The 16,739-nt window shown below is 40.1% G+C and overlaps 1 protein-coding gene across 1 annotated transcript in view; it reads left to right on the top strand.

Moving 5' to 3' along the window:
* The first annotated feature begins 1,114 nt into the window (after positions 1-1,114).
* The window catches only part of cntn3a.1 (contactin 3a, tandem duplicate 1), a 61,626-nt gene continuing 46,001 nt past the window's right edge, over positions 1,115-16,739 (top strand). The window contains exons 1-3 of the mRNA XM_076102300.1: positions 1,115-1,169; positions 11,271-11,403; positions 14,992-15,167. Of these exons, the coding sequence (XP_075958415.1) occupies positions 1,115-1,169; positions 11,271-11,403; positions 14,992-15,167 (364 nt within the window). The remainder of the gene's footprint in view (positions 1,170-11,270; positions 11,404-14,991; positions 15,168-16,739) is intronic.

Raw genomic sequence — 16,739 nt, 5'->3', positions numbered from 1 at the left:
CGTAACGATAACTGGGAAACTATGAAAGTGTAATCTCTCAGTTGTCTGCTTTCTTTTTTTCTTTTTTTTTTGCCACTTGCCTTTTGATAGACTATACTGTATGTTGTGAGTCATTTCTTCCTCATTAATTTCAGCATGCTGATGGTGTGTAGTCAGAGGAAACTGTGCCATCAGTCAGTTAAATGTACCAGAGTCAGTTTGAGCAAAGACGATGGCTAATTTCCTCTCTCCATCCTCTCATACGCAAACATCTATCTGCTGCTTTATCAGAAAGGATCATACGCTATCAACATGTCGGGGGGGGGGGGGGGGGGGGGATAAATAAATACATCACTGTTTATCAGTGACGGGAGGAATCCGCCTCATTATCATTTCACAACTTTTTTTTCCGGGACTTCATTTGAGTCTAAGCGGGGATAAATTACGCTTTAGTCCTTGAGAAAATCAATTGTGTGAGTCTCCCGGGGGACTGAAAAGGGTTTGCCCTGCCTACAGTCATCTCTTCATGTCAGAAATACATAATCCCTCCAGCTCCGATGAATTCCAGCAGCCAGGACAGTGCTTTATTACATGCCAGGGAAGTGTCTGACAAGCAGCTTGCTTTTTGTTTTGTCTCAGCAGGTTTGAGTACAAGCAATCCCTTTATGTTTCTCTCGCAGACATGATCCCTATTATGCGATGTTAAGCACACTTAAGCAAGCGCTGCTGCACTAGTGTTTTGTGAGTGCTTGGCTTGGACAAATCTTTTTTTTTTTTTTTGTTGTGTTTGCGGGAGACAGAGCGGTTTCTTGATTATTCTTACAATTATAGATTGTACCCAGACTATCAGTGTCTGCACTACAAAATAGAGCTGCTGTTGTCAACTGTCACCCTGACCCGAAAAGTGTTTGCAAAGATTAAATATTTCTTTTTTTTACCATCCTCTTGTGTTTTATATCATACAAGTCATTGCCTCGCAAGCATGGACAGGTACTGCTCATGACTGCTGTGTCTAATGCCCCCCCCCCTCTCTTTTCATTTGACAGAAGAACAGTGAAAGTGCTGGAAAAGACAAAGCCAGGATTCTACACACCTGTGATTTGATGTGAGCTTCTATTGACCCGAGACTATTAAAATGGAGTTGCTATGGAAACTTCTACTTCTGCTGTCATTGGCGGAGTGTCTGGCAGGTAAGCCGCCCAAACGTGCACTTTTTTTTCTTATGTTGTTAGCATAGGGGTTATGAATTGTTATTTATAGATTTTTATTCTGTGAGGCGTACATATCAGATGGCACTTAAAAGTAACAAGGAAAAAACGAACAGACTTTATGGCAAAGAGCGCCCAAAGCTTTCCTCCAATTCTTACAAATGGCAGGAAAGGTTCACCTTGTTGTCGGCTCAAGGCAGCAAATCAACATTCCTCCACTTCTGCATAGCAGCTACCTTTATCTTTCAGCAGCAGTGACTCCTGTTGGAAGAAGAATAAGCCAGGTTCCTATCTAGCAGCTGAGTGTGTAGTCATTCATTTTAAAGAGACCCTCAATTGTTGCTCTAATTGAGATTGCACCGGCAGCAGCGCAGAAATCTTGTCATTGATCTTGCTTTTAATGAGAGACCTGATTTTCCTCCCTTTACAAAATGTTCAGGGTCAAACGCTAGTTCTCTTCAGAATGTCAAAGTCTGAAGATGAGAACAAGATGAATACGGGCTTTGTCGCATGAGCGCAGTATCTTGAGGGATGAGTAATCTTTCATGTTGCCTTGCTCCAAATCAGCAGCCCCACCTTACAGCTGGGACCTAAAATAATTAGTGTGCGTACATGTGTGCACGTGTGTTCTTGAAACCGCCACAAATGTCTTTGTGCATGCGTGTCTCTCTGCAAACGCACAACAACACGTCGGCACCTGAATTTGCCGACATGGCAATTAGACCCACTTATCACTGAATCCGATACACATCAGTGGACGTCTAACGAGGCTTTCCTCAGGGAACTGTGACTCGCTATAGGGTTAGGAACTAAAGCATAAGTCCGGATCACATATTATGTCCAACGTAAGCATTTCTGTTACAGACAAGAGAATGTCTTCAACGTCGGTGGAATTTTTGATCTCAGACAGACGGCTTCAAGGACACAATTCAAGGCTGCAGTCTGTACCATAGATCCCAGCCACAAAACAGAAACCGCATTCAGGCTTATTTATTCAAGGCAAATTAGTGCTGAACAAAGGAGCAGAAGTTAAATGGCTTCTGAAAAGCAATGTGTTGCACAGCCCTTGCCTCACTCTTGAGGCTCACACTCGCAGTTGGTGTAACAAAGTAACTCGGCATTAATATTCAGCAAGGGGTTACATTACATATGCTCCGTTTGCAAGACAAGTATGGCGCAATACAACGATAGACCTCCATAGCCTCTGTGTTCTTGATAAGCGTTTTAGTATGCAGACCTGCAATGCTGGGGAGAGAGAGAGAGCTTGTGGGAGGAAGTTAGATAGGTGCTTCTAGGTAGTTTATTCATCCACAAGTAGGCACGTTTTCTTTCTTTTTTTCAGTGGGCATCGGCTGTGTGAGAGAGCAATGGGGCCAAGAGTAAGTCACTCCCATAGCGAGTTCATCTGAAGTTAACCAGCTCTCCCCCCATTGCTCCCAGAGGGTCTGAACGGCCCGATGCAGGGGCGTGCTCTGCTTGTATGTTTGTTAATGTGTGGGTAAGAGAGAGAGAGAGGGGGAGCAAAGAAGAGGCGTTGAGGTACAGCTGGATGTGGTTTATCCCCCTCCCCCCCCACACACACACACACACATACAGCTAACCTTCACACTGAAAGCCACTTCCAGGACTGGGTCAACAGTCTCCATCTGACAGAAGTGGTTTTGTCAACCCGGTTGTAGAACCAAGAAGGCTCCTTTTATTCTTAGAAAGTAACTCGTTGTCTGTAAGGACTGGAGACAGGAGATGGGATTTTTATTCAATTACCATACTGCAATGTTGAAAAAAGTATATATACATATCAGAGAGACCGTTTACTACAATTTGGTCGTGAAGAAAAAATAAGCCCCTGCTGTTGAGTTTGCTGTACATATTACCTTTTACTACACAACCACTTGCCAAAAAGTTTAATCATTTGATGCAAAAAACATTGATTTCAAAACATTTTACTACAAGCTGACTGAATGCACGAGCATCTGCAGGAGTGCAGTCATAGAAACATCTGTCGTTTGCATTGAAAGGCTACAATTCAGCAACACTGCGAACAGATATTGAAACAATTCCAGTAAGATTATCGCTGAGGGTCTAACCAGCAATCAAATGTTCTGTGCTTTCACAACAATTCAGAATGAATATGGGGAACATCTTCCATGGTTAGTTCAGTGAATGCCAACAGTTTCAGAGAAGTGATGCTTTTCGGTGTGATGAAAAATCAACAAAATCTTTGACTTGTCGAAAGTAGAGGGCTATGATTAGTAGATGTCCAGTGTTCAGAAGTAACCTCAGGCAGTGTTTATCGGCCAATCAGAACGAAGTATTCAACAAAGCAGTAATGAGTCACAAAAACAAAAAACAAAAAAACGCATGCTTGACGGTTTCATAGAATGATGAGTTGAGTTTGTGGTTGTGCAACTTGATTCCTGTAAGCCTTAAAGGATAAGTTCACATTTTATAATTCTACCTTAATAAAATACTGACATGTCTGCATGTACATTAAATGCCTTATTAGACACTCTTTGCTGTAAGTGTCCATACTGGTTGTGAAGATATCCTTTCCTTCGGTAATGTATATTAATGGAGGACAAAATCCTAAGTTTTTGTTCTGATTAAAATGTGTTTTGAAGCTAATATGAGCCTTCAGCAGTCTGAGTTGGTCAAATAGAGTGGGTATCTTCAAGTTGTCCGGATTTTAGTGTTTCCATTCTGAGCTGCAGGAAGACACAGTTATAGAAAAGAGTACGAACTTTGTAAGATACTTCCTTAATTTGTCCAATTGCAACTGGTGTACTCTCGAATTAGCTTTGGTTAAATGATGGGATGCATTGTGACACAGACAAGAGGACCATCACTTTGAAACACATTGAAATGTGTACTTGTGGTTGTGCAAGTACAGTTTTATGACTGATTTATAATAATGTGATGCTATCCTTTTTAATATGACACAGCCAGTGGTCACCCCAAGTAAATACTCACAATGCATGACTTTTACCACCCCACTGTTCACTGATATGAAGGGTTTCTTCTGGCCAGCATAAACATCTCCTGGAGCTACTTTGACTTTGCTTTGTGTGCATCCCAGAGACGACTTGAGTTTCAAATATTGACCACCCTCATTGATTCATCAGAACACGGCAAAACCTTTTTAAGAAGCAACGATTTAATTGCGTCTTTGAAGTTGTGTCCATGTGAAGATGAGGAATATTCCCCAGTGAATCTTCCTCCCATGGCTGGCTGTATTTTTGCTTCATCCAATTTAAATGTGTTTGTGTAGCGTGTTTATTATAGATCCATAATAATTCATCTGTACTGTGTATTTTTTCTTGTAAATACATCACTGTCAATTAAACAGCAGTATATATCGTATATTATATATCGTATTTCCTGGCATGTGTCAGTGTCTTCTGATGCTGCCGTTATTAGTCTGTAAAGATGACTCATCGTTAATGTGAACATTTTACCTGCATTATCTTAGATGTAAGCGGGATCAGGACACTCAATAATTATGCTCTCATCACAAGATTTCTATTCATCAGAAAGTGTTAAACATTTAGTGTCAGCATCACTCACTCACGGTAGCTTATTTAGAGAGTGTGAAAGTGTGTGTTGTGGTGGTTAACAAAATAAAAATGATGTTACGGATGGTATTCATGAGATTTATGTTACATTGGAGAAGAGATATTTACAGTGCGGGAACGATTAGCCGACTAATGGATCGGTCGATTGACAGAAAGTGCCAACTACTTTTGATTTATTGTTAAAGTAATTTCTCATGCAAAAATGGCAGAAAAAGCTGTTTTCAGCTGCAGATTCACTGCTTTTCTCTATTTTACATGATACTAAAATGAATAGCTTGGGGTTATTTGACTGACCAAACAAGACATTTAAAGACATCACTTTAGACATTTTTCACTATTTTTTGACATTTTATACTAATCGATTAATTGACAGATTAATACAAATATATAAATACTCGGTAGTTGCAGCCCTAGTACAGGAATTCAAACTGCACTTTCAAGAAAGGAACCACTAATGGCCAAATCAAGCATTTTGTAAGTTACTATAGTTGGAAACATGGCATAGCTCTAAACCATGATGAATGTTTCCATTAGTGCAGACCATAGCAGGAGGTAAGTGACAAACAACCTTCCAACCAATCTCGAGGAGAAAACGGTTGCAATATTACTACAATTAGATGACGAATAGCATTATCGGAAGCAATACGTTTCTGGGTTTATGTAGACATTCAACAGAGAGAACAGCAGCAAGAAATGGCTTTAATTTGCCTTTCCCCCAAATGGAGTGTGGGACCTAATCAATTCTGTGTTTCACCAGCGAACATGGCATTGGATACCTTGGATACAAGGGTGTTATTGAATTTCACATGCACTAGCTTTGATTAGCTTGAGAATGGTGTGACACGGTTGGCTATTAGTTGGGAATGTGTTGGCCGCGTTCCTCTCCTCACAGACTGTGTCGCTGAAAATGTAATTAATTTAATTAACGAGAGTCTGCAGTACAGAACAGTACACCCTAGCTGATAGTCATAGCAGTAAAGAATGTTTGACTCTTGTGCTATTTCTCTTTTATGTTTCTAATATATCTTCTCACTACTTCTTTAGTACTGCAATCACACCAATGTGTCCATCTCCAATAGTTCTTTAACATTTCCCCCAATTTTACTGATGAAATGTTTAAATATTAAGGGTTTTATTACCTATAATTGTGTGTATTACCAATGTTGGTATATTTCAAGGGCCTTGAAAAACAGGTTCGACGGATATTTCAAATATTTGGAGGAGTGTGATTGAATCTGTACTTTGCTCAAAACCACCTCAACGTTCCTCCTGCTCTGGAGTAACATTTGCTGCCCCTGAATGAGAGACCTTAAAGGTGCACCTTATCGGCCTGGACAGAGGGGAAAGATGCTTTAAAAAGCAAGATTGGCTTTTTTATTTTTTTATTTGATGCATAAAACCCTGAGCTGAAACGAATGGATTTGGGACCTCACAAACGACCGATACCTCCCCCACAGCCGACTCCCCGTGTGCCTGTTTATTCATGCTGAGGTAAGCTGGAGGAATTCATTTGCTGTCAGCTAGTATTGAATTTGAGATTAGTTTTTATTTCAGCCTCCTAAACAGCTCCCTCTGCCTTGCACTTGTGCTTCGATGCTGAGTCTTGTGTTGTCTGAAGAGCCTTCCAAAGAAAACGGCTGCATCTGGCAGCAGGTGACAGATATGAGTGTAGGCGGCCCACTTTTTTTTTTTTTTAAAGACCCTTTCATAATGACCTCCATCTCTGTCCTGCGGCATTGTGCAGTTGACTTCCTGTTAGGATTCTTGATGAGTATACTTCTGTGATAGAGCTTTTCATTATGTTGCTGCCTGTGTCCGGGGTGCTCAGTGTTGGATCCGCCATCAGATTCTGGTATGCTGGTTTCAACATCATTTCTTGATTCCCTCCAATCTGTCCAATTGGAGTGTCCATGTTGAGCTACATTTTTTTTAACGTTTACCAGATCTCTTTCCAGTATGCATCTACGATCTGGCTAGGCCAACTGGTATGCCACCAAAATTAGATCGTTCCGAAAAAGAGAAAATACCCTCGATGTCTGGTGCAGTGTGTCGCACATCTGTGTTTTGATTACCAGAAAGCAGGCTCGAAAATGATTCTGCTTTTTCCTGCTGTATCTTACATTCCCTCCTATGAAGGCAACGAAAGGGTTTCAGAGAGTTTGCATCAGTTTGAGCTGAGCCCCCAGGCACAGCCTCCAGAGCTCAATCCCTTCTCATTACACTTAGTCACCATTATTATAGGCTAACAGTTGCCATGGTGCTACCAAAGATCATATCAGTTCAGAGTATAGGCTGCAACCAAATATCTACGTTGATTACATTCGTATTACAGCCCGGGGAGAGGTTAGGTCTTCGGTCGTTTTGTGTGCCTGTGAGCACACAGCCTGTGACTGAGTGAGCGTGCGTCTTTTATGTCTGTCCACGGCTGTTCTTGCAATGTGCCGCAACAAGCTGCACAACATTTTGAATGGCCAGTTATGGCTGCATGCTCAAGGATCTCTCGTGGTTGGGTGACTCACTCTTTCTCAGAACACCTTTTTATAGCCTGTTATATATATATATATATATATATATATATATATATATATACATATATATATATACATATATATACATATATATATATATATATATATATATATATATATATATATACATATATATACATATATGTATATATATATATGTATATATATGTATGTATATATATATATGTGTATATATATATATATGTATATATGTGTATATATATATGTGTATATATATATATATGTATATATATGTATATATATATATGTATATATATGTATATATATATATGTATATATATGTATATATATATATGTATATATGTATATATATGTATATATATGTATATATATATATGTATATATATGTATATATATGTATATATGTATATATGTATATGTATATGTATATATATATGTATATGTATAGTAGTGTATATAAAACCATGTACAATCAAAAGCTCATTCACTCTAGTCTCAACAGGATCCATCAGGTGCTCGAGAAATGATGGACAGCTGAGGCATATCCAGTATATATATATATATATATATATATATATATATATATATATATATATATATGACCACCTGCTTATTCCTCACTCACCACTATCAACCGACCCCCGGCCAGTAGCGGCCGCTAGTGTTAACACAGCGCAGTGCTTCTTCGACTTTTGTGTTTTATACAATTGTATAAAGTGTTTTATACAACAACTTGGAGCCCATCGCATGTACAACATCGCCGCTTGTTTTTGAGTTTGAATGAAGTCCACTTACAGCACTGGTTGTATTCATTCAATCGCACATTACAGCAGTTGTTGCTGCAGACACACCTGGCGGAGATCTGCGCTCTACTGAGTGCACCTTTCCAGTTGAATATCGAGTTAGGTTTTTGCATTGCAGTCGTTTTTGGGATTGATTGTTCGTGCAATGCACACCAAGGCAAAATCTGTTCTGACAGACATGGTTCAGCGCTGTTAGGGTGTTTGCGTGTGGGTACAGAAGGAGTAATGCAGGTGGTTCTGTTGAGCGGTTGTTTGTGCTTCAAGAGTGGCAACAGCAGGGCGCAAGTGATGAGTGCGAGGTCCAACACATTAAATAAGCGCCATGAATCACTCACTGTTCCCAGTTTAGCCACATTCTTAATCAGGTGGTCATGAAAATAAGTTGAGGACGAGCCAGAGCAGGGCGTTTTCTTTTTACAGTTTCCACGGATTCATTTAGCTGTTGGCACACGAAACTGCTGCAGCAGCCCTGAATAAAAAAGCAACTGTTCATAAAAAAAAAAAACAGTATGGCAATCGTTTACAATTCTCTTAAATATGATAACCCCTAAGTTTTTACTCTTATAATTGCCACACTTGAACAGTAAATTTCAACAATTGTGCCATATATACAGTAACTCAAATGTGACTGAATACCTTTTTAAAGATCTCATTGGGTTTGTAACATCATCAGTCTTTGACATTATTCTCTGTAGTAAGCTCGCCCATACATGATGAATGAATCCTCTACCATTCAACAGGGTTATCCAAACTCTGGATATCAGGGAATGCAAGAGCACCTTTTATTCACGTGGGAGAACAAACACAGAAATACTGTTCTGTTTGTGTAACATTGATTAGTTATTATGATTAGTTACAAATCTATAATTCATTTGGGATATGAACGATACATTTTGAATCTCATGATTTGTCTTTGGGTTCTGACTTTTGAATTGATGCGACTTAAAGCGCTAATTAATAACTAAAGGGCTGGGTAATGTTTTGGGGCTCCCAGCTGAATTCAAGCATGTTTAAAAAAATAAAGAAAAATGATGCAGAATGCAAATGTTTGTGACTTGATAACTGCACTCATTTATCAATGTAATCGGGCACAGCGATTCATCTCGTGTTTATTTCAGGCTTTATCAGATTTGTGTTTGAGTATGGAAGAGGTGTCTTCTGGTAATCAATCATCTCTCAAAGCTGCTTCGAGGGACACGCTTCATCTAACAACGATTATAATTAGGCGGCCTTTTATTCCGCGTAACTTTCCGAGAGGTTTATCCTTGTGGAGAGGAACAATCAGCGTACAAGGTCCCTTGTCAAACATCCCCTCCCCTCTCAGAGAGTTATTTTTGAGTCTTGAGGATAAACTTGTACTCCCATGGCGCCAGAGACTTGAAAAGGATACCTGCCTCTCGTATAAATGAGTTACCCTACCTACGGAATCTTCCCACTTCTTTGTCGTTACAGAAATGCAAATGCATCCGACAAATCCAAATGAATTCTCTTCCCTCTCAGAAAGGAATGTTTACTTCTGTGAAGAGTTGACTGCCCCATGGGTCACTGTTACTGTGGGCTTTGCTTTCACAACATACGTTCACTGCTCAGCCTGGGTAATTAACAAGGAAAGAAATGTCACACTAGACATGCTGCTGTCTTTGTTGTTTCTCTTGTTTTCTTCTTACAAAGACAATTCTGTATGTCACTCACATTTAGAGTTATGGTACTAATCTATTCGCTGTGCTATATTGTATATTTAAAAGTATTGCTTCCTTGCAGAACACCACACGATGACTAATACTGATATTAATAATGTGTACACACATGGTATATATGCAGAAATACTTTTTCAGTGTCATTCAGAGGTGTTTGCAAGCTGCACTGGTGATTTATTGTATAATTGCAAACTATAACACCCATGTTTGTAATGCATTATAAACATTCTCATAATGTATTATAATCTGCTTTATTGCACTGTATAATTATAGTTGTAAATACTCAAAAATACTCTTTTATTTATAACAATAATCAAAACATATTAGAAAACATTTAATAATGACTTATTATTAGGTAAAGTATCGTAATACGTCGTAATTGCTGATCATAGTGTATTATAATTCCCATAGCTTTAATGCTTTATTATCGTTTTCACTGTTTTAATGCATTATATTGGATTAAAAGTCGTCTGATTCTTTTAAGTAGAATGAAAAAAGTTTAATTAAATCTATGCAAGAACACACAAAACAGTTTGTTTTACATTTAGCATTAAATGACCACAGTGACTTCTCATCACATTATAGCAGTGATTATAATGCATGTACAACTATGGGAAATATAATATATGATCTTTGCAACAACAACAAAAATGTCAGTGAATGCCCAGCAATCGTGAAGTTGTGCTTGTTGTGTTCTTGTTTTATGATTATAGTTATATAGCACTATGCATATTTTTTTTATTGCATTATAGACATGGACGTCATAGAAAGTGCTCCTCAAACGTGCATTATACATAATAATAATAATAATAATAATAAGTGGTTCGGATGAGATTCAGAATGAAGTCAGTTTGTTTTTTGTTCTGAGGAAGTGGAATACAAACTATTTGGAAAGAGCACAAGAATTTGGTTTTGATTTTGTACTTCAGGAAGGATAACAACCCTTCTCTCAAGTATCTTTCCTCCAATTTTGGAAATTATAGGCTTATTTCTCCATCTGAGTCACACAGGGCGCCATGTGGATGGCTCAAATGAGAGGGGCTGATTCAAAATAAGACCAAATTGCTCTCAGCATTTTATTTCAAATTTCCTATTGGATGACACCCCCTGGGAAGATGGTGATACGTTTGAAGGGTTTAAATGAAATTGTGCTGAAGCGCGGCGGCAGCGTAGTGTGATTTTGACAAGTCTGTACATTCAGATGTTTGCATTAAAGTTTTATGAAGGTTACCAGCTGATTATGCAGTTCTTGGGGGATCTCGCAGCCTTTTACGACTAATATGAAAAATGCTCATGGGCTCTGCTCGCATGGATCCACGCTATACAGAGATTTTACAGTGATTCAACCTTCTCTTGCACTGCACTGTTTTCCCACTTGCTTCCTTCCTGTCTAAGCTTGCAATATCTACTTGCCAGCAGAAAAATGTAAAAAAAAATAAAAATGTTTTTCATGCTCACCGGGACATCAAAGCTGATGCAGTTTTGTTGTTTCTCCACCCAGGAAGCGGAGTCTTGCTGAGGCCTGTGTTCACCAAACAACCCGGCAGTGTGGTCTTTCCCCTTGGAGCCGGTGAGAATCGCCGAGAGGTGGTGTTTAGCTGCGAGGCCCAGGGACACCCGCCGCCCTTCTACAGGTACTGCTTTATGCACACAGGGTTTGTTACGCAGAACTCTCTCAGAGCTTTCAAGTGCAGAATGTCTTCCTCAAAAAACCCCCGAGTGAGATTGGATTTATTGCCCTGAGAAGACTGGAGATTTGTGGACCTTATGGCTCGCTGCTGCTCACATGCCTGCAGCACTCGGCGTCCCTGTCAGTCATGGTTAATTTGAGAATGATGAATTAATTGGCCTCAGTTGTTGGTCTATTGTATATTCGCCTTGGGGGGGGGGGGGGGGGGGGCATTGATCTGCTGTAGAGCTTCCTGTCATCAGTATCACTGACCATTGCAAAGATCAAGTGACCCAAGAGAATCATGCACCAAAACTCTGCTGCTATCATGACAGAGATGGAGTGGGGAGGAAAACACCAGTGGAGTGTATTTCACATACCAGAAATGATGTGGCAGAAGATGCCCCACCATATCACCGCTTCGGGACAGCTATAGTTACATTTTGTGTGCAGCATCACTGCCCACGGCTGCGCCCACATTGCCAAAGGGCATCTGATTTTGGAGGTTATCACTACGCATGATTGAAATCACGTGACGGACGGAGGTGCGGAGGAACTGATGCTCGGCACTCTGGCCCTATGAGGTTGAGCGGGCAGTTGTGTTAGAAACGAGTTGGTACCCAGTTGCTGCTAAAATGACAACAAATGAAAACAAATGACAAACAATGATTTGCTTTAAAGTGCATCAAGTGCATAAGCTATTAATTTATAATCTATCAAATGAGGCCACATAGCTGTTGTACTCCTGTCAGTGTAATTAAATGCAAATTGCAAAGCCAAGCATTTAATGTGTAATAGGTTGAAACGATCCTTCATAATATCAGCATATGCAGCCGTTAATGTAGCTTGAAGATCCTCGGTGTTATGCCTAATGGGCACAAATTGAAATGAATGTTCAAGATCTTATCACTGGGATCGACTGGAATACTTATGAAGCAATCAGTCGCTCTTTCACCATCTGGATCGTCCTACTTTTCCAAATGAAAACCAGTTCACGAGTTCATATCTGCAAGTTCAAATTCTGAGAGCATGTCCGACTCCAAATCAAATCAAATTTGGCTTTGATGAGCTCTTTAATTACTGCAAGTGCCACCAACTGTGGCAGTTGATACAGCACATTAAGAAGTGGTTTTCAGATTAATCACAAGCTGTTATGAGTTCATACTTGTATCCCTTTTAATGATGGGCCTGATATTCAGATGGACATATTGCTGTGTCGTTAGTTCAGTCAGCATACATCATAGGGCTGTCGTCGCCTTTTGCACTTTACTTTTTCAAACCAAAGGTCACTTGTGCCAGATTTGGGAATGAGTTGAGGGTCTTTGTGAGGTTCAGCAGCAGGACACCATATGCCGAGTGGCTCTTGACTGCTGCGTATGAAGGCAGGTCTATTTCAGGGTCGCCAAGGACAAATTAATTTGCCCAAAGACTACCCAATGACTCCTACCACATAAAGCCCCCACTCCAAGTTGTCACCGTGCACCCTTGATTTGTCTCATCTGGAGCTCTTGGACCGGTTCCAGCTGCAACACCAAATCACTAAATCAATCTAATCAGCCAATCTGCCGTTGAGCACCGCTCTGCTGCATATGTCCCTCCCTTCAGCCCCGCTCTGCCGCTGTCTTTGTCTTAATCCTTCCCACTGAAGGAGGAGGAAGAAGGTCAGAAATAGAAACCCCCAGCCTCCTTTTTCTCAGAGAGCTCTGAAAATCGAATCAAGACCAAGGAGCTAACATTCAACTTAATGTGTGTCTTATTTCCTCCGATGAAAAACTTTTTCTTCAGAGTCAAGAAAGTGTCGCTCTTCTTGTTTGTCTTTGTTCACACTCTTCTTTTTTTCTGCTAATTTTCTTTCCCTTTGACTGTGATTCGGTTTGAGAACGAAAGTGCCATTTGCCATTTTCCTGGGTATAATACAGACAATTTCAACAACCTATTCAATTGATGAAATGTATCTGAATACATTTAGAAAGTTTTCTGCAAAACAGGTTTAACTCTTTAGTGTTTTTGTGTAAAGTCTGTCTTGTAGTCTATATCATCAATTGGGTGGTTAATATGATCACATGCTGCATTCGGTTGAACTGGCATCTACAACTCAGCAGGTTTTCTTAGACCATAAGCTTTAATTATGCAAAGTGAACAACATTAAATCTCCTGAATCGCGTACAGTTAAAAAGTGATTGCTGGCAATTGCATCTTTCTGTTCTCTCTCTCTCTCTCTCTCTCTCGCCCTCACACACTTGCTGGATTCCCATAATCAAAACAAGAGGTTTCATCAAAAAGCACCCTTATGCTGTGCAATATAAATATGTGTTAAGCAGTCCTTGGGACAGAAAACAAGCCTTTTCCCACACACACAGGTACTTATGAAGGAAGAATGTGCACACCATCGCGTACTTCAGAGCAGGCATCAACCAGGTTTAGCTGAGATAGCAGTGGGTGATATGAGAAGGAGGAGATTGAATATCATTTCAAAGACCCGCTCCAATATTTTTAGGTTGTTTGAACGAATTCACCGATTGTGTGATTATTTTCGCAGGCGATGCAGCATTTTGTAAAATGTCAAGCTGCATTTATAAACATTTAAAACTATTTATGAGAGCTGAATTCCATTGTTATTTTTATTTACGTTCGAGCCATCATCTCCCTGTTAATGGTCAATTCATTTTATCCTGAATTGTGAAGCAATCAGTCTGTTTCAATATGAGCGCTATGAGTGAATCATTTATCATCCGAGAAGTTTAATAATACCGATGATTGAGAATTTACGACAATGATGGTTTGCAGAAATGTGATGAATAAGCAGTATTGACGCTACAAATAGCCACAGCCGAGTGTAATAAGCTATTGGAGAAATTGCACTTTCTTTGCCGTATTTCTCATCGACAGGTCTAATATAGTGTTTCTACATCCATATATAGCTAACTGTGAGTGTGGCAATGAGGCTCGTACACCCAGTTCCACAGTGATTGAGATCTATACTGCGGAATCACGCAGCTTTCTCAATCTGACGAGAAAGAAGAATCAGAACAGAGTTTTAGTTGTGAATCTGCACAGAGTTGGATGAATCTGGCCGCTGGTGCTTGGCCCCCCCTGTCTGATAATCACTATGATTGGAGGGGCGGACTTTGATTCACGGTGAAAGGGCCTCACTCATGCGGTTGTCATTGATGGACAAACAGGCTGGAAAGACAAAGGAGATGTCAGAGGAATGTCAGAGGAATGTAGGGCATTTGCTTGGTGAGTAAGAGATGTGTTTGAAGTGAGAAAAAGCCTGAAAAGAAATGAACAGTCTTTTGAAATGACTGCTGCTGATTGCTTATCCTTTTAGTTGTATTAATTTGGGTTTCGCAGCAACACACATCAGACTGTGTTATTTCTGTCTGCTTTATCCAGAGTAGGGCTGTTTGGTCACAGCTTAGGCTACTGGCTTTTCTCTATTTGACATTAATTTGACTTTTTGCAACAGCATCAGTTCGTCTGAACAATAGGTAAGATACATTACAGGGCATCTTGACTCTCTGTATTAATGATTTTTCTGTTATATTCACAGGTGGAAGCTCAATGACTCCTTCGTCCTGCCCAGACCAGGGTCACGTTACTCTCTCATGGGAGGAAACTTACACATCAGCCGTCTGAATAAAGAGGAAGATGTTGGCATCTATCAGTGCCTGGCATCAAACTCTTTTGGCACCATCGTCAGCAGGCAGGCCAGTCTGCACATCGCATGTAAGTCCATATTATTTTTCACCAAACAATGTGTCTTATCAGAAGGATTTGCAACATGGACGTACGATCATGACCACAGGCCCAGGACACAAAGTCACCGCGGACCCCTCTCTACATATGCAAGCGGCAAGAGTTTGGTCGTATAATAGCAACATGCGACCCACAACCCCAAAGTAGCATGTATTTTACTTTGAAATTGTATATATTACTTTGACATTTTAAATTACTGTCATTTGCAGCCACGTACAAAAATGTGAAAAGACACCCTAATTTAAATAAACCACCGGCTTTCTTCTGGCCTTCTTTGAAGAAAAGTCATCGATCAAGTCGTCTTTACGTCATTACGTCATTACCAGTTAATTGGCTAATTTACAAAACATTCAAACTATTTCATAATCGTACTACATTTTCAAAATCATGTTTGCTTCATATCTTAAAAACTAAAATAATTTAAATGAAAAAAGAGATAATAATTAACTTTAAGGCCAATTAAGGGCCCCTCAAGGCCCTGGGCAAGTTTCCACTTTGCCCATGTGGTAATGCGTCTATGATTTTTAATAACCAAAAGCCGTTTTCAGTTTTGTTATTTGACTTCAGTTGGGTTTAGTTCACCTCAATTCAACTCCAGTTCCGTTGAGATCAGTTCCGTCTTTGTTTGCCTCGGAAAGTGAAAGTTTCATTAAACATCAGAAGTTCTGGTTCACTGAAAGTATAATGACCCAGTAGGATTCTTTGGAAATTGTTTGTTGTCAGACCTGATCTTCTCGAACTAAAAATAACAACCAGCAACGAGAGACACTTACAGTATGCTGATACTGTTAAAGTTACTAATGAGAAAACACAAATTAACCGGCGGTGTTCCTGTCACGCTTTTATTCTCTAACCCTGATTAAAGATTCAGCGCCGGTGTTTACTCTAGTAAACGTCTCACACCCCTGTGATGATTGTGTGCTGGGCCTTGACAGACCAGTATAGTTGATGCTTTACAGCCTTCATCCATCACATTTTATAAGACCAGAGTCTAAGGCATCTCTGATGGCAAGGTGAACTTGAGGCCTCCACTCTTGATGAGCAGCCCATATCAAATGACAGCCCTGATATCTGTGAACAGATGGTGCAGCTAGATTGAATTCTGATGTCTGTTTCTCTGCCATAGCCGACGCAGAGATGATCCTTGGCAGGGAGAGCACAGAGGTATCCATCTTGCCCCGATTTGGTGCTACTTTGTCACAAAGCAGCATTAAATCTTCGACATAAAGTGCAAATCGGTGCCCTGAGTTGCTGGCAAGCTGTTGATCATATTCACATTTCCTTTCAATTTTCGAGGCCCCGACCTGAACTGTATGTCATCGTGATTGGTCTCATCCATTGCCTGGGCCCCGACCTGGGACCCGCTGCTTTTGTCAACAGATGAGGACAAACATCAGTGCCGACGTGTCGTACGTCTTATTTATTGCTCTTGTTTAACTTAATTAAGTCTGCTCTATGATTGAGCGGGTCTCTGGTCAAGGGAATAATTCACGGAGGAGCAGCCTGTTATGAGAGTCCGTATCGTGTCATTGGTAACCGACT

Source organism: Anarhichas minor, unplaced genomic scaffold (assembly GCF_050575085.1).
Source record: "Anarhichas minor isolate MPS153535 unplaced genomic scaffold, ASM5057508v1 ptg000003l, whole genome shotgun sequence".
In the NCBI taxonomy this organism is placed as follows: Eukaryota; Metazoa; Chordata; class Actinopteri; order Perciformes; family Anarhichadidae; genus Anarhichas; species Anarhichas minor.
Note: the sequence above shows the minus strand (reverse complement) of the source record. Positions and strands in the feature narration are given on the sequence as shown.